This window comes from Plectropomus leopardus, chromosome 1, assembly GCF_008729295.1.
Source record: "Plectropomus leopardus isolate mb chromosome 1, YSFRI_Pleo_2.0, whole genome shotgun sequence".
NCBI classification, from domain to species: Eukaryota; Metazoa; Chordata; class Actinopteri; order Perciformes; family Serranidae; genus Plectropomus; species Plectropomus leopardus.
The window spans coordinates 35,772,965-35,792,961 of record NC_056463.1 but is presented as its reverse complement, the minus strand read 5'-3'; the positions used below and the strand labels follow the sequence as shown (position 1 = coordinate 35,792,961).

At 39.3% G+C, this 19,997-nt stretch overlaps 1 protein-coding gene across 8 annotated transcripts in view; it reads right to left on the bottom strand.

Annotated features, from left to right (window-relative positions):
• mtss1lb (MTSS I-BAR domain containing 2b) overlaps positions 1 to 18,390 on the bottom strand; it is an 87,648-nt gene extending 69,258 nt beyond the window's left edge. For all 8 annotated transcript variants that reach the window (XM_042484467.1, XM_042484439.1, XM_042484446.1 and 5 more), the window contains exon 1: positions 17,743 to 18,390. In XM_042484467.1, coding sequence (XP_042340401.1) covers positions 17,743 to 17,829 — 87 coding nt within the window. In that variant the 5' untranslated portion in view covers positions 17,830 to 18,390. The remainder of the gene's footprint in view (positions 1 to 17,742) is intronic.
• Between the last annotated feature and the right edge of the window lie 1,607 nt (positions 18,391 to 19,997).

Below are 19,997 nucleotides of genomic sequence, written 5' to 3'. Positions count from 1 at the left end.
TGTACCTGATGCTGCGTTTTTCTACCCCGAAGCTATCGCAAATAAGCAGATTGTGATTGTGATTGTGATCTGGTCTATATTATAAACTGTGTAAATAATATAGTTTTATTGCAACTATCTGAAAGAGGGCATATCTTCACCTGCTGTGGTGGAGTTGGACACACTTCTGTCAGTAAATCGATTTTTTCACACCTATGTCGCCTTTGATTGTAAATAATGATGGCTAGTACAGTGGCTGTGATAGATTTAAACCTGCTGATGTTTTGAATATCTAGGTATCTCAATGCTTCTTGGAATGTTATTGTGAGAGGAAAAGTCACATAACATCATAACATCACTCAGTGGAAATGCAGTGATTGCACAATTGTGTTTTATCGACATTTCGAAAATATCGCTCAAGTTTTGCACAAATCTGGAATGAAAACCCACCTATCGGTTTCTTCAGAACACGATCGATCTTTCCTTACCTAAACCAAGCCGACTAGAAAGAAAATGGATGGATGGATGGATGGATGACCAAGCCTTAACTATAGGGCTAGTTGTTTTTTATAAAAAACAGCTGAAGAGGAAGTAATATGGAAGAGATTATGACACACTTGATATCAAGCTTTAAAATTTGGAAGAAAACTTGTATCACACAAAAAAGCATTCTGCAGTATGAGATAAGTGGAGTCATGATTCCCTCTACCATGCTGAGTAAAACGCACATCGGCTGGCACTTTGTTTCAAAGGGAAAAGGATCAGCATGCAGATGAGGAGACAGAGGCTGCCTCGCTGCATAATTGATGAAGTGCAGCAGCTAATTCCAATCTAAACATAGTGATGAGGGGGAAAAGGAAACCATCTGTGTGTTGTTGTGTCTCTGCGCGGCAAGGCCAGAGATCATAGACACCCTATCAGCAAAACATCTGCCCAATAGGACGTCTGCATCAGGTTTTGGGCAAAAAAAGTACTTAAGAACGTCATGTAATAGTTCCAGATGCGGCTACAACCATTTAGCTCTTAACCCATCTAACCTGAACTGTGACAGTAGCTGCAGCTAAGAAAAGTAGTTCATGGCAAAGAGCACCCCAGCAATTCAGCTCTGCACTTCAAGAAAGTTGCAACTATGAAAAAGACAAATAAAATTGCATTTGCCACCTTACAGTTGTACGCCTCTGTAAACCAGTAAAGCTGCACTTAAAGTTGAAATCCATTTCTGTCCAGACACATATGAAGCCATGACATCTGACAGTTATTAAAAATGGAAGTTACTGGAAGTGGATGTTTCTGCCAAATTTGAGAAAAACCCCTAAGACCCTCTTGAGATATCACATTTACATGAAAGAGATGGACCTCAAGGTCACAGTGACCTTGACCTTTGACCACCAAAATCTTATCAGTTCATCCTTGAGTCCAAGTGGATGTTCGTTCCAAATTTGAGAAAATTCCTCTCAGGCTTTCTTGAGATATTGCATTCACAAGAATAAGACAGACATGAGGTTGCGCTGATCTTGATTTAACCCCTAACATGTAAACAGTTAATCCTGGATGTTTTAGGCAAATCTGAAGAAATCTCCCCAAGGTGTTCTTGACATATTTCTTGAGAGCTTAATATTATAATATTGTAAGAGTGAGATAGATGCAAGTTCACAGTACCACCAAATTCTAATCAGCTCATAGTTCAATTCAAGTGGATGTTTTTGCCAAATTTGAGGAACTTCCCTCACGGTGTTATTGAAATATTGTGTTAACGAGAATGAGTTGGACCCAAGGTCACAGTAACCTTGACATTTGACCACCAAAATCAAGTCAGTTTATCATTGAGTTGAAGTGGACATTTCCTTGAGGTTTTCTTGAGATATCGCGTTCACGAGTATAGGACAGACAGACGGATGCAATTACGAACATACAGACATTCCGAGACCACAATACCACCGGATATGGCTGTAACCAGTATGGGGGTATATAAAAAGTCAAAATCAAAGCACATGTATGTGTCAAGCTCCAAAGACACTTCATACTACGTTTCCCAAAATGCTGCCTGCTTGGTAAATTCTGCATGCCTGCAATTTGTAACATAGACTTTTCATAAAAATACTTCACATCCAAGTCGAGATAACCCTAATGACACCATCAGTCACTTTAGAAATCTCCTCCAGAGCCACAGACACCAGTTTTCACAGCTTTAGTAGCACTAACCATGGCAAGTAAACTGTTCAGCTCTATGTAGCTTTCATGCCAAATCTGTGTTTTACAAGTCAACATAAATATTCAGGCATAAATCATGAAATGTAGAGAGCAATTTACACACAGCGCAGACAGCTCACTGATAAAAGAGAAAACCATGACAAGGCCATCTACATTATCTATCATTGGATGGTATGTTCACAAGCAGCCATCAATCATCCAGGCTCTTAAAGGTATAAATATCTCACTAGGCCTTTTCTTTCCTCTCCTTTGTTGAGCTGAAAGTCATTATCATCTGCACTGCTCCAATCGTGTGAAAGGGCTGTGGATGCAGGCTGAAGGTGCGTCCGTCAGACCACTTAGCGTAAGTGACGGCAACCGTTACTGCGACCTTCATCACTTACAGAGATGATGTATGCAGAGATGAGGAGCAGAGGAACTTGATGATGGCTAAACCTGATGAAACCCAATCAGGAGACGGTGTGTGTCCTAAAATCTCAACACTGTGAGCACATAACTTAAAAACCTATGAGGCAGATCATCATTAGAGTCTAATTTAGTAGTTGAAGCAGTTTGTGGCTTTAGAAGGGATACTATTGACCTCCAGAATTCCACTGTGCTATGGAATACAATATTACAGTTACGTATCAGGAGGAATCAAATCGAAGGAAAAAGTCAGAATAAGGATGCACATATTGATATTTTTACATTACCAAAAATATGTAATGTAAAAGGGGTTGCTTGTAGAAATAAACCAGAGAAATGTCAATCAACTCCATGGGCCCCCATCTAGTGTCTTTCAGCTCATTGTTTTGGTTGTATAGCCTGCAACTTCACTGTTCTGATTCAGTCTTACCACTTTCATCAACCTCAGTTACTTAATTAATTGCAGAAGGCAGCTGTTTTCAGTAAAGTTGGTTTTGATGAACTACTTGTCCAGCACCAAACAGCAAACAGACTAAGTTAGCAGATAGTTGGTAAACATAACAGAGCATGTAACTGTAAGGTTGAGAGCAAAACTGAGCAAAAAGTATAGTGAATATGGACTAAGAATCACCATAAATGGCAGGGAACAGAACTCCAAATTAATTTAAAAATTAAGTTAAAAATTAATTCCCAGTGCTACTCCATACCAGCTGATTAAGTAACTCTGAGATAATGCAGGCAGGTGAACCAAAAGTCAAAAGGTAACCACACCGCAACAGGAACTTGAAGAATACCATATATATTTACCAGATTCTTGAAAAAAAGATGAATCCAAAATAGATCTGGTTGACATAAAACTCAAGGAGCCAAGACGAAGAGCAAAAAGTGAACAGCAACATCATGGAACATTGACAATGAACTGACAAGAACCAAAAGGATGCACAGATTTATATATTTACAAAGAACTAATCAGGAGAATGAGACACAGGTGGAGTAGGCAGGGACTGGCATGAGGAAGAAAACACAAGGATAGGTTAACAATGGAGAGACAACAAGTGTAGGGTAGGTAACATAAGGGTTGAGCAAATGACTAATACAAAACAGGTTGTGTGGAGAAAACACATGGCAGGAAAAGCACATGGGAACGACATGAAAAGTGAGGAAAAGGTACGTGGACAGCAGGAGTAGTGAGAGACAGGTGAAACCAATCAGGAAACAGACAAAAACTAATGCAGCAAAACACACAAAAACCATAAGTGAATAACATAAAATAAGATCACAATCAATAAAATCACAACAGAGGACCCAAAGACTAAGTTCTCAAGATAACAGACAAAACCCAGGATTGTGACAGTAATAAGGTAACTGAGTTAGAACAGGTTATCCATAACAACCTCATAACAATCTGTATGTTAGTGTTGTGTTTCCAGCTTGTTACACTGCCCCCAAGTGACCTTAAAGTATCAGTTAATGCGGCTTTAAAGCTCCAGTAGGTTGATGTTGATGGACGTATGCCGCAGCCTGCAATTCAGTGGGCATTTTCATAATACAGTCTGCATACAACAAACTTGCTGTCACACCCAAGTTTATAAGTTGTCACACAGTGCAGCTTTCACTAAACTTGTATGGTTGCTAAAATCTCAGTCTGTAGGAGGCTTTAGATTTCTCTCTGCCACAACGCAGCTGAATTAAATGATCAGCTCATGATTAAGCAGCTTCGGGAGTTCATAATGAGTTGATCATCTGAATCAGCTGTGTGGGAGCAGGGAAAGATCTAAAACATGGAGGACAAATGGCACTCCAGGAGAGGATTTGGAAATGCTGTTCTAGATTTTCTAAAGCCTGAAAACAGAGTGAAAGAGGTGCAGAGGTCTTGTGTTCTCTCTTACCGCTTAGATTACAATGTACACATGTTTAGTATGGTATTTTCAACCACTGATGCCAAAATTAAACTGCCAACTGAGCTTCAACAAGTATTTTGTGTATTTAGACTATGACTTAATGACTGATAACAATACTGATATTTGACTTTTTAATCTGATAACAATATCTCATATAATACAACAACATCACATTTTTTTTTTTTGATTGAATTTCATAAAGCGTTGTAACTAGGGTTGCAAATTGTAAGCACCTTCCTTAAGTGATTGTTGTTAAAATTAAGATTGGATTCATTGATTGTTATTTGAAAAAAAAAATAAAAATAAAAACAGTGCTTATTTCAATAAATACCAAATCTGTTTTTTCCTCAATCAAAGCTCACTGCAACGTATTGCATATACTGTCACAGCATTGCATAGGCTATCGATCAGTCGATTAAATTTTACACATCTACCGATTAATCAATCATCCATTTATTGTTAGTATCTCTAGTTGTGACTTGTCTGGTGGACACAATGTGTAAAAAAACCACACATTTTGTAAATATACCTCAAACACTTATTTCGCATTTATGTACTTAACATTGCTTGTCACTTTGAGCTGACATCCATGCTAATATCTATTTATCTGCAATGTACTAATTGGCCCATATATCTTTCTGGCTTTTCAGTCAAGCTATAATTTATACATTGAAATCTTTCTGCTGTGTGCTCAGAACACTTTTCAAAGATGATATAGTATGGACTGACTGTAGCATAATGTCAAAATCTTGCCAATGTTGGGGTGTCCCTGGCCCTATGTATTAGAGGATGTTCAAATGCAAAGCACTTTAAAACAGATGACAGGAAGCAAGGCAGGGCTGCACAGCAATACAGTATGATGTGAGGCTGAGGCTGCCTGTGCTGATGGAGAGGAGGGGCGGAGTTTCTTTATGGCTGAATGCAGATGCTGCATTGTAAATTTTTCCTCTCTGAATTGCTCTACAGCTGTACCATTCTGCTCAAGACTGCAGCTTCTGGCATGAAAGAGGAAACATGCATTAAATTCTGTATTCTGATAAATTAACGCTTACTCAGCCTGTAGACTGATACCATAATCATGCAAGTCCCCACACATGTGTAAGCACAGAATTTAATCAAACCTATCTCTTTATTTAAGATGGGGTATATAGAGCATGAAGATAATTTTCTGTTTATTCAGTAGTTTATTTTTTAAATGAACAAGAGAATATTGATTTGCCACATTCATTGTTATTCTCTGTCTCTAGCCTGTTCATAATGATCAGAGTGTTTTACAGTGAACAGCTGAGTGTGATGAGAAGGCTTTGACAGGCCTGACAAAGGGTTCAGTGAGAGAGGCTGTCTTGGCTGGCTCCCAGCAGCCTCCATGCCTCCCACGACCAGTCCTCCTAATTCATCTCCACCGGCTCTAACGAGCCCCGGGGCCCTAACTACCTCCGAGATTTTAACGAGTTGTAACGAGGGAGATGCTCCTTTGCAGGGATTCGGCTGGCATTTTGGCAACTTTTACTTACGAAACTGAACTGAATGCTTTTACGTGGTTGTTTTTGTAATGAAAAAGTTCCAAGGTCATCTGAATCATTAAAAAACAAAACCATGCATGTCAATAAGGTAATTTCCCTTAACATGCAAGACACACCAAAACCTGCCTCCTTTCTTCTTTTGTGGTTTTAAAAATTTGCTTTTTCTACAAATTAGATTCTTTCTTCACCTTGTCCTATACTTATGAAATGAATAAAAATGAAAAAAGTGAAATACATCTTTCACCTTCAAATTGAATTTGCTGTAGAAATTTATTAGATACAAAGATGCTGCGGCATGTCAGAGTCAAAATATCCTAAGGGTCCAAAACCGCAGCTTTCAGAGCAGCCAAATGGCTAACAGAAATAAATTCATTTGAATGGCTGTTGATGAAATAATTGTTAAGGGGGTGAAGCAAATATGTGCAGAGTTTTTGCATATCACTTTTGGTTAAATTTGACTTCCCAATTTTTGCATTTGACAATTGCAAACTGTCTTGGAGACTATCTTTGGGGAAACAGAAAGCCAGAGTCAATAAACGAGTAGCCTACAAGCTGCGATGCACCATCATCTTTACATATAACCCTGCTTCGGCAAAGGAATGTTGCAAACTGATAAAGATAGCATTCATTTCTAAAATATGTACTCGGTTAAGATGATTCAGGGGCTTTCTTGAATCAACTGTGATGCTCTGCAAACTAAGGTTTTTTTGATGCTGCAACATTTGTGCTTTTTTTTTTTTAATTTGCTCAGTTAGCATTCACAATGCACTTTTTGTCAAGTGCACCAAACATAGAAAGCAAATGTCACGTGGTCAAAACAGTCACTTGTCTATTGGAAAGGATATCCAAGTGAAACTTATCAACACTTCCTGGTCTCAGAAATAATGGAGCAACCCCAAATGTATGCACTACTCGGTTTTCTTGTTTTACTCTGATGTTTCTATGACTCAAACATTTTAGAAGAAGGCAAACAATAAAAATGAGATGGAACGATGTCAAGAATCACATTCTTCACATGAGACAGTAGTGAATGTGGGCCGTGATGACAGAAACAGTCATAATGTGTTGTCCTTGTTACACAGACAACAAGCCAGGTATAGTCATAATAAGTTATGAATTGACACAGTTTTTTGGTTCACTTCTTATATTTGGGTTCTCACCAGTGTCAGCCATCCACTTTTTTGGATGGACCAGAATTTGATAGTTTGGCGCCCACCAGAGCTCGACTGATAGCTTCCACACCAACCAAAACAAAACGGAATATTCGATCTAATTTGGATAAAATGCATTAAACAGCTCAGTTGTGAAGCCACCTTTAAACAGAATGGAACCATTATTAATGCTATGAATAACACCTGAACTCTTTCCCTTGTGACGACTCATAATGTAGGTCTGATGGAACTGGACTGCATGGACATAACAGAAGCCACAACAACGAGAGAACAGTCACTGTCATTTTCCTCCATCTTTCCACTGACACGCACCCCGGCCCTCTGTTTTACAACAGCGCTGTGGTGGGAAGTCCCCTGGACCACACAGACACAAGCACAGCACAGATTGGACTAATGATATGCTTCCACAGAGCATCTTCAGTTCTGAAGCATGGCCCAGGACTTAATTTTCAAAGGCCTTTAAAGGGCCGGACAACAATAGGCAGTCGCTGTGAGGACATGACCAGTTTACTTCCAGTTCTCCTGGTTTGTTGATGTTGTTGTTTTTCTAGCTTACTGGGGCAGGATTTAATATAACACACACTTGTATAATTTTGCACACAAAATGTGGTTTTCAAATTCAAATTATATCAATAATTAGCAGCAATACTAAGAAAAAAAATCATTATTTTTTGTGCAGCGTCAAATACTTAGCACTCATACTGCTCTGCACATAAAATGTGCTCGTCTAAATCAGGCTCTAAAAATTATTAATTAATTTAGTAATATGATTTCACTGAGTTTATTTTTTAACCCTTTAAATGCTCGGTTTTTATCAAGATACTACTATGTTTTAGATGAAACAAACAAAAAACAACTAACAAAAAAAAAAAAGATTATTTTCAAATATGCCAAATATGATAAAAATGATGTAATCGGGTGGAAAATAGTAAAAATTCCAAATTCCGAAGCAAAAGCCCAGAATGACACCCAGAAATAATACAGTGCATGTTTTTATGCTTTGATGGCTGTGTGATCAAAACTGCAGTTTAAATGGGTTTCAGTGGAGCAATTTTTGCACTTAACAGTATGAATATACACAATCTTGCCAAAAATGTATGCCATATGCATGAAGCCAAAGCTAAAATAGACAAAATTATCCCAAAAAATGAAGAATGGAAAGCGCAAAATGTGCCAAACAGTCCCTAAGGATTAATGAGTAGGCAAATAAGTCTACAACACGGTTTCCATGCCATCAGTCTCATTCCCCAGTACTGATGGTATTTGTTTAAGCGGTAGAAAAATATACAAATGCAACATTGTAAAAATTAATTGTTAAATGAAAACTTAAAGTACTTCATATTCAACATGTTTTCTGATTAGTTCATTCTTTCAACAAGCACTCTGCAAACTACAGAGTCATCTGACAACCAGGGCAACTGTGTTGCAATAAAGTCTTTATGACTGAGTGACAACCTGCCTACCAATCTGTGGCCTCTGGGGGCATCAGATAAAAAGGCTTTCTTTATTTAGACATAATGTGACCATCATGGCCTGAATGTCAAGTGCAACTGTATAATGAATCTAAAAAAATAGGTGCCACTCCTCACCCAGATGCTACCAACCCCCTATGAGGCTCGGTAGCAACTAGGGCTGACCCAAATGCTTCAATGATTTGATTATTGGCGTGGTATTCGACGTGACCCCAAAATCCCTAATAGTCCATTAATTAAGAAATACTAATCCAATACTATTCACGATGTATCAGCATTGATTATTATTAGTCATTCTCAGACAACGACATTTGAAACTCTCCAGTCGAGAATTATTTAAACTGGGACAGCTTAACCACATCGGATACACTTGCAAAATGCTGAAAAAGTCAGGCATGTGAAATGTTTTAAAAGTGTGCCAGATTTGTTTTGCAAAATATAAGTGTGGCATGTTTTTACAGAACATTATGATGTCACAGTGTAGTTGACCTCCGATCTTTTGGATATAAAATGTCATCACATCATCATTTCATCCTACAAAACATTTGTGTAATATTTTGTCATAATAAGCTGATGACAAAACATGTTTTGTAAGGTCACAGTGACCTTTGCCCATCAAAATCTAATCTGTTCATTATTTTGTCCAAGTGGATGTTTGTGCCAAATTTGAAGAAATTCCCTCAACGTGTTCTGTTTGACATTTGTGTGAATTTTTGTAAGAATAAGCATTTAAATCATTGTCTTCTGGGCATTTTTTTGGTGATGTCACAGTAATCTTGAACTTTGAACACCAAAATCCCATGAGATGAGTCCAAAGAAAAGTTTGTGCCAAATTTGAGGACCTTTGACCACAGTAATCAGTTCATCCTTGAGTCCAGATGGATGTTTGTGCCAAATTTGAGGAACTTCCCTCAAGGTGTTCTAGAGAAATTACATTCACGAGAACAGGACAGACAGCCAGACAACCTCAAAAAACATAACACCTTAAGACACGGCTTTCGACACAGATGCATAAAAATGCCAAAAATTAACAGACTCCAGCTTCTCTAACATGACTTTTTGCTGTTTCTTAAACCTTTTTATTTCAATAACATTTGGACTGTCCAAAGAAAACAATCAATTTGAATATGTCAGCTTGGGATTGTGGACATCGCAACGACTTTCACTGACATATTGTAGACCAAATGATCAGTCAATTAACTGATAAATAATAGTCTGATTAATTAATAATAAAATTGATCCATTTCAGCCCTAACACACTGACACTGCCAACCTGTCTGACAGGGTTTGAGAGGATCTGCAAGAAAAATGAGAAAAAAATGCACAAACAGGTGCGCTAACATGACAGAGGCACACCTGTAGGGCAGATTACACTTTCAGTGTCAGCAGGACATAAATGTCATCATCTGCCCATGTCTGCAAGGGTCCACCACATTCATCTATCCATCAGTTATCTGTAACTGCCTATCCATTGCACTGTCACTGGGGGCTGGAGACAATCCCAGTATACCCTGGACACGTGATAATTGATCATTTTCTAAAATGCTCATCCCTCAAACTGGTTTTTAAATGCCTTCAAAACTTAACACCAGATATTTTATGCAAATGTATCAGCAGGCAAAATAGTGGTAGGAACACCAGGGGCGCAGTGGCAACTGTAAAATTGCACATTGCACCTCCTTGGGGCAGACAGCTTTTTTCCATAAAAGGCTCTAAAATGTGGAACACACTACCAACTGAAATAAAATTAACACAAGACATATGAAAGCGCTTTGAGTGGTCAATAAGACTAGAAAAGTGCTATACAAGTACAATCCATTTACCATTTATCATTTGGATTTTTAACAGAAGTGTTAATGCATGTTATTATATGTAACCTTAATACCTTACCTTTCTCCTTTCTGTCTTTACTAAAAGGCTACCTAGGGACAGGAATTGGAAACTAGCAATAGCTATTACATATATATGTGAAACATCAGTTACAGCTTGTTTGTAACAGGCTGAAGGTGTACTATGAAGAAACTATATAAATAAATAAATAAATCCCAGAGCTGACACATAAGACAGACAACCATTCATGCTCACATGAAGCCCAAAATTGAAGACAGATTGCACGCACTGACCAGCTGCCAATTGTTTATGTGTAAACACATCAGACACCTGAAGGAGCAAAAACAGAACCAAACGCCTTCTGCTGTACATGCTCACGTCTGTTGGAGTTTATCCAGCCCTAAAAAAGCTTAAAGTGAGCTTGCTCCAAGTGGGGTTTGTGGTCTGAATATATACTGTATGTAAATGAAATATTGGCAGGAAGTGATGGGTAATAGAGGGCTATGATGTACAACAAAGGTCCACTGCTGGAACCGAATTGAAGTGGGGACTTTCCAGGCATATGTTAGCACTCTCAACAATTCATCCACCAGAACACCCCAACACCAACATTTAATGGCATTTATTATTTGTTTTATTCTATTTGTTTCAATAACTTTTTGGAATTTAACTTGTTTTATACACAGAAACTGTACAGCCAGCATGTAGCACAAGTCATGCTACAGGGCAGACTCCTTCATGAAAGAGATGCTACAAGTCTGTGTGTCGGACGATAAGAAGGCCTCAATTCATCATCACAAAAGTGTTTATTCAGGGAAACTTGACAGAGCATTAAGCTCTTTTACAGCAACCATGACTTCACATCCGGTTGGCTAAAAGGATATATAACATATGATTGCAATAATACGATAAAGTCCATAAAAACAAATCAGTAACGCCAATGTCTGTCAAGAATTAGAGATGGAAATAAAAACTTTAAAAAGATGAAAAAAAGTTCAATAAATAATAAACAAATCTGCCACTGGTGAAAGAAATATAATTAATTTAATATTAGTTCAATTTTCACTTGATAATATCATGGGAATATTGAAGTCCTTATTCCCCATATTTTTATAGCAGTGCTTGCTATGAATCAATCAGTGAACATTTATAACAGTACAGACACAACAGTATTTAGTTTAGATGTTTTTGGTTTTGGGAAACCCTCTCAGTCTACTGACAATATTCTCATGCTTCTTATTTTGAAACTAGGGCTGCAACTCACTATTTTTAATATAGTCATTAAGGTTGTCTATAAATATGAAATCACAAGATGCAAGGGCTAAAAATAATGTCTTCAAAACTCCTTATTTAGTCTGAACGACAATCTTAGAATTCAAAAGGATTCAATTTACAGTGATTTGAAATGCATAGCTCAATTTAACAGCGTAATAACAGCAAAACTATGCTGTCTGTACAAATGGGAGCATTTGCATGGTTTAATTTCTATAGTAAAGAAACAAGTATGTATACTTGTTTCCTAAGTACCTGTAAATGCAATAAAAACTGTATTTTAACTCCATTCAACTGATACTGCATGTGCACATCTATAGCTGTATATCTGAGTTAATGAGTGGGATTAATTTGGAACTACTATATAACTGCAATGTAACAGACTTTCATTTGCATGTGTTTGTGCTGGATTGTTTAAAAGCCAATTCTGATTGGGTTCAATATATGGAAGTTTAAAATTATATTTCTGATCTTCTACTTTCTCAAACATTGACAAAAAAACATGAACAACAAGAGTGATGCTGGAGTTTTAACACCTAAACTAAAGCACAGTATATCTTCTGTGTATCTATTTGCCACATTCTATATATTACACCGCAATTTAGAATTAGAGCACAAATGCATGAGCTAATATTAGGCAAAAAAGAGGACTAACATGGTGAAAACAGTTTTTTTAAAAAAAAAAAAAAAAAAAAGCCTTTCACTTCTGTTTCTTAAAGGAGCAGGACATCATATTCTTCTTTATTCCATCCTGCTGCGACAGTCAACAAAATAATACATGTAGTCAGTAATCCCTGGTCCATATAGCAAGCTGACCGTGAACATGACCTCTACGTCTCATCATATTACCCCTCTGTGACCTGTGTGTGTGTGCATGTGTGTAATTCACTAGAAAGTTGCGAGACATAGCCTCAGGGATACACATTGGCAGACAACTACATGATGCTGTTACAAACACACACACAGACACATACACCCAATTTACTCTACGAGCATATGGGAAGGTTTATACTGTATATTCGAGATAGAACACATCAGTATTCAATGACAATTATCAGGTCAGTGCAACAAAAAAAAAACACTGTTTGCATATATCATGCACACACATAGAGCTGACTCACAAGAAGTGACTGCTTTGCTTTGGGTGGAAGATCTGCTGAGGAGAGAAAGAGGAAGGGAGGACCCGAGAGGAGCAGGAGGAGGAAGAGGAAGGTGATGGGGAAAGAGGAAGAAAAAGTGCTTTCTAAACAGCATGGATTCAACCTGCTGACATTGGCAGACAGCAGCATTTTGCTTGGCTCCTGTCTTGAACATGAGCCTGCATGACACCAAAAAACACTAAGTATCAGGTCCACAAGTGAGGATGAAAGCATACAATAAACTTGGGGTGGCAGGATGGCATGTTGGTTATATAGGCTGTCTACAAACCGAAGGTAAAGGTACGACTGAATGCTGCAAGGATGTTTAGACTGACCCTGCATCCTATCTCCAGGACAGAAATGATCTTAATATTAGAGAATATTGATAATCCTTGCTGGGACTTCTACATTGCAGATGTATCTGTGTCACTTAAGGGAGCTGCGCAAAATCTGACAATTGGCCGCAGGTGATGTTACTTAAGTCAGAGCCAGTTGGGACTGAAGACTACATCTTTTAAAGCAGTCTGAAAATAATCTGGGGATATAGAGTTAGATAGAAGCCAGCTCACCAAACCTCTGTAGCTCCTCATCTGTGCTTTATTGGCTCAAGGCTACATTAGCCACTACAAGCATAACACACAGAAATCTCAAAGTTGTTGGCTGTCTAACTGCATTGTAGATAATGTAAGCACTAAGGGTTTACCGATACTGTTTTTCCAGTGCTGATACCAGTAGGGATTATTAGTAGTTAATGCAACCGATAACCGATATTTGGAACCGATATGCATTTGACCCAAAGGTGACATTTTTAATTGTTTATTTAGTCTAATCAAATCTTCAGTTAACTATCCTATATGACAAAAAACAACAAAATGTGATCCCAAACCTTCATCTAAATGGGAGACAGTTTAATAACAGTATGCATGATATTTAACAGTTTGATATTATAGATATTTGAACATTCACACGAGAAATCTGTCATCAGTATACAGCAACCGATCAATTCCACACACTGCACCCTCTCTGGCATTTATACAGAGAGTCTGAACAGGGATCTTGTGGGGAAAAAAGGGCAGAAAGTTTGCATGTCAATGCCTAAGTCCTGCATACACCTAATAATTAAAGCTGTCAAAACCAGCCTGTTTCCAAGAACCAACAAAGAAAAAAACTATTAATCCGTTTGTTCCTTCTGACGAATGGCTTCTTCTTTGTCAAGTTATAAACATCGATTAAAGCCACATTGTTTGCTGTTGAGTCAAAGGGAGTTTGAGGGCTGATGACTCAATGATTCTCATCCACTCTCTGACATTCATGCAGTGCATCCTTGGGGATTGGGGAATCGAGGTTGTAGTGACCCATATATATCAAGAGTGAGCTGGATAGCATAAACAAGACGACCATTAGACACCAAATGAATAATAGATGAAGACAGAGACAGTGTGAGAGAAGGGAAGGCAGGGAGACGCCTGTAAGGTGGAACTTCTTAACCACTGATTCCCCAGTTTTATTCATCATTGCTCTTGTTTGAAAATCAGCGCTTGAGAGAATAAAAGATCTACAGGATAGATGATTATAATGATATCATGTTTTCTGCCAATGATTTGTATTTAAATGAGTAGAACTATTTTAAGTTCAGCAAAGTCTCCATGCAAACCTTATCAATCTAAAACACTTCTACTGCTAAGAATAAACCTTTACCTGCGGTTACGGGGTGATTCAACAAGAGGCATTTGAGATGTAACTCATGTTTCAATAAAAAAATACACTGAAACAACTCTGACATCTCACAGCACCACAAAACCTCTCACTTTATTCCAGCCTGCACTCTGTAAAACAGCAGTACAGATGCTGTGTCATAGGTGCTGATGTTGCTATGCAACCAAACCACACGGTTTTCAGAGAGTAGAACATTTTTTCAAGTCTGTTATCATCTCAAAATCGTTGTATTTGGCAGAATAGTGATTTCCCATTAGTAGGAACCCTTAAAACTGCCTTGATTTATGATCTGCATGGTTGGCGCATCCCATTATACAGCTCTCTGAAGAAGCTACTCCAGAGTACAGATGAATGGCCTGCATAGCTGGAACTGCTAATGCTCTATCATAGGATAATAAATGCTAAATATTTTCATCACTGCCATGTCTAAAGTCCAGGCGCTTTAGTTAACAAGTGTTACGCCCATGATACTGAACATGCAGTTCATGTGGACTGAATTTAGTCAATTTGATGTTGTTTTAAATTGTTGGACTAGTCATAATTTCCCAGAGCCCACAGAATGTCAAAAAGCTTCTTGTTCTGTTCGACCAAGAGAAAAATAAAAAAAATTCAATTTACTATCACATAACGCAAAGAAAAACAGCAATAACAGTTTAGAATCTCGAACCAGGGAAGGTTAGGCATCTTCGCCTGAAAAAATACTTTGACAGTTAATTATTAAAGTATTTTCTACTCAGTGAAAATGATTCAGTTAATCAATGATTCATTTCAGTTCAATTTTTTTGACATTACAAAGACAACCCGAGTATTTGCATCACCTTCTCACTCTGAATTCCCCACATGGTGCCACTCTGTCAGTGACCTTCCGTGTCTATGATGTTTTAGGTATCCTTTGGCGTCAGCTGTTTACGCTGCCATTATGGTGATGTCAATAAATGCATGTGGTTGGATGAAGCAGTATGGTCCTTACGTTTACGCAACAGCGCGGATTGTAATGATGGTTAGGATTATCGGCAGCGTTATCACCTGATGCTGACCTTCAGTGCTTCATGCGCACATGACCGCTTTCGTCTAGCTGCGTGCATGTGGATGGGCCTGGTGCCTTCCGGCTGTCCACAACCATACAATAAAAACTCTACTGGTTCTGTCTGACTGCGTTTTCATCTGACATCCAGCACCTTTCGTTGAACACGAAAGGTTGCTTTTGATGTCACACTTGTACGCCAAAAGCGCCAGAGCGGCGCTATGTGATGAGTTCAAAGTGAGAACGGGTCGGTATTTGGTATTGGTATTACACTAAAGGATCTTAAATATAACAATTATCAAATGACAGAACTCGTAAATCCAGAAAAAATATAATAATAATTGGTTTTATAGCTAAAGGTCCACTTGCACCCAACATATAGTATAACAATCGGTCAGTTTTCAGAAGACTAACAGTCAGACTCAAAAATTTGTCAAACATTTTGCTCATAACACAAAATCATCTTATCTGACCTGTGCTCCCATGGATCTTTTTACAAAGTTGCTTAATACTGAGTGTTCTGATATGCTACATACACTATGACAGTTAATACTGCATCTGATTGGCTAACACTAGATTTACACAAGTCTTGAGGCCCAATTCCAATTTCTTGCATATATATACTGTATATATGTGTGTTTCTGGCACAATGTTTCACATGCCATATGCAAGCTGCTGTTCCTAACTGGACTGTACACTGAACTGGCTAAAAAATAAATAAATAAAGTAAAGCAAAAGCAAAATGCTGAATTACTTTAACTGGATTGAAATGAGTCAATATATTTACTTTTCTATAAATACCCTTTGATGGATGTGTCCGATTAATATTGATTTGATATTCAGGATCATACTTGCGTATCACCTCCTCCTTCATGTCTTACAGCAAGCCAATGATCTGTTCTTATGGCACAATAAGAGAAGTGCTGGCCATGACCTCTATCACTTGGGGTCATACAGCTCTAGTGATGAAATGCACAGAGTGTAGAGGAGAACAGATTTGTGTTTGATATTCAGAATGGCAGAGACAAAGACAGAGAGAAGACATGGGTTGACAGGCAGACAGAAAACTGCATGGGCGTCTGAACGGCAGACATATTGACAGAGACTGTATCATGAAGCATTTGATGGACACTTTTCAGCCACAGCATCTCGCAGCAGCAGAGGCAAGAGCGAATCGGTGCATTTAGCCTGGGTGGGTACTGGACCATTAAAGCCTGGCAGTAGCTGCTGTGAGTGCCATGCTGGAACCATCAAGCTGCAGAACCACTGACTGACAGACACACCGATTATACAGACAGACAGACAGAAAGGCAGGGAGACTGGGTGTCTGACGGCTGCGCGGCTTCTCACGCTTTCATGTTTTCCTGCCAGATCAGCCTGACACAAAATCAATGACGCTGCACTCTCATGGACACGCACTGAAAAAAAGGCGAGAAGGACGGGCCGAACATGCAGCAGTCATGCATGTAGCCTCCGGATTCTCAGACCCAGGCTTGACGACGGTGATGATGATGAAGCATCGCATGTAATTACCCACCTAGGTTTCACATGTAACGGAATGTGCCAACGTTGTTAGTGTGTGGGTCCATTACCGGACACAAATTCCATTTTAAAGGCCTCTCCAATGTGCCCCACAAACCCATCGAGGTGAATGGAGTTCATTTAGGCAACGGACACAGAGCTTTCCTGAGAGTCACGGCGCTCATACATGCAGCACACACAACACACAATAAATGCGTAACATGGCAAAATGTGCCCAACGCACAGGGAGGAAAAGCGAAATAACTGTTTTTAGTGTGTGTTAGGGGTGTTTGTAAAGAAACGTGGGTGAGGATCAGAAGAATGTCCGATGCCTTGGCGTTTACATGCGCAGCCAATATTCTGGGGACGGGGGGGGGGGGTCGCACCAACAACCCATCGGGCCGCAGCATCACTCAGTAAAACGCTCACTTTAACTCAGTATTGAAAAGCTAAAAACAAAATATCAAGGTGTGTGTCCTGATATTATTTCAACATGATTTGGACTGCAGGGAGGAAAGCACATGTGTTTAAGCGCGATCACACATCCAGTGAAACGTAAAAGCCAGCTTTTATTTACCTTCATGTCGTTGACAATCGCCTGGAATAGACCCCCGAGGGCCCCGCATTCCTTCTCCACGGTCTCCATGTTTGCCAAATCCACCATTCACCGGAATTTACAGAAGCGCGCACCAACTGCGCGCTACCAACACTCAGCAGGAAAAAAAGAAGATGAAAAATATATTTCCACAAAATCACGACCGGGCTCTCCGGTTTCTCCTTCAAACCGGGAGACCGACACTAACGGAGGGATGCAGCAAGAACAGGAGGAGGGAGGGAAGTGGGGGAAAAAAGAAAAGATGCCGAAAGAAATAGCTTGCTGCGGTCTCTTCCAAGCGAAAGGGAGATGGGTTGTGAGAGAGGAAAGATGGTCTCTCTCTCTTTCTCTCTCTCTATCTGTCTCTCTCTCTCCCCGGCTCTGGGTCAGTCAGGCGGTGAGACGTTCAGATGCCACCGGGACGACCGCTCTTCTTGGCGCAGCCAGCGCTACGCGGAGTCGGTGGGGACGCATGTGAAGGCAGCGGAGAACCGGAGCGGTGGATCGCCGTGTGTGTGTGTATGTCAGGGTCTGTGTCTGTGCGTTCGTGCATGCATGTGCGCGTAGGTAAAGGCAGGCTGTGATTGGTGCAGAGGTGGTGGGCTCAGCGGTGCGGGGAGAGCAGCCAGTAATACGATCCATGCAACTGCAAAGGAGTCAAAAAAAGGAGGCTGGACCACTCTGGACGGCCTGTCACATGGCCGCACGCACGCACAGACACAGCATACACACACACCCCGTAGACCACCAGTTAAAATTCAGCAGGGGGTTAATGTCAAATAGATCTAGCTACCAGAAGAGTATGTGCATGTGTGTGGGAGTGCGTCCTGATGACCCTGATTCATTTTTTTAATAGTATAACTTTCATAACCTTTTAGTGACCTACAAGGACTCCCAGTTAGCAATTTTTGGTTCTGAGAATGGTACAGTGCAACTGCTGCACTGTTTAGTAAAGTTTTCAGCGGTATGTTTTAAGAAGTTCCCAGAATGTTCTTTTTAAAGTTTTGGTAACATTCTCTATAAGCATCAACAAATGTTAAAAAATATCTTTTTTCATTCTATGATCTGTAACCTCTCAACATCACCAAAACATCTTCAGAATGTTGCAGTTACTTCTTAGTCAGCATTTAACCTTATAGGGACATTATTTGAAATGATAAACATCCTTAAAACGTTCTCTGACCTTTAGAATAAAAACGTTTTCTTTAAAACATTATTTCAACTTTTAGCTAACATTACCCAGCATTGTGTGCTTGTTCCCTGCTAGCTGGGCTGTTATTTTAAAATAATATACATGAAACTTCCTTAAAACGTGGTGGGATTGATTTCCTATCATTTATTTGGCTTACTAATACAGAACATAAGCTACGTCAAATTATGACAGCAGGTTGGGATGCAACGCAGTAAACTCGCACAGCTAGTTTCACTCTGTTTTGACTGAAATCTGTTGAGCTGGGCTTTGTAGGGGGGGTCTGAAAAAGGGGAAAAAACAGCAGCAGAGTTTGAAAATATTTTATTTACCTATTTATTTAATTCTTGATTTTATTTCTAAAGGGACAATGCACATTAATAAACTTTGCTGTAAATGTGCCAGTGTTAGCCCTTGGCTAATTTTCAACTAGGTGTTGAGATAACCACTCAAACAGAAATACATGAAAGCCTGCAAACAATTAAAAGCATGAATTAAAACATAAATGAAATGAAATAAGCCAAGTGGTTCGCATGTTATTCGACATGACAGGATATAAACAATTAACCAATTAAACAGCAGGCAAGACCGTTTTGCACAAGATATAAGCATCAGCAAACAAGGTTTGTGGGTCTGTGACTTTGGTGCCTAATTCCAACCATCGCGACAGTCGGTACTATTGTGTGAACACAGGGACCGTGCTGCTTTATCCCACCACATGCGCACATGTTAACAAAATGGTAATGGGCTGCACTGCGTCACCCCAACTTGATGTCATCCCACCACATGCATTTGTTGACATCATCAGCATTCCAGAACGTAAACAGCTGATGCACAAGGATACCTAAAACATAATTGACGTGGAAGGTCCTGACAGAGCAGCACAATGTGACAAGCTTGGAGTGAGAATGTGTTGTAGTGAGAATCCATTCTAACCCCCTCCCTCGGGGCAAAAAAAAAAAAAAATGTCCTCTTGCGGTGGAGACACACACCAACAGGCAAGACCCTGTAAAACTACCTTGAGTTTCTGCAGTGGAAATGGGTCTAC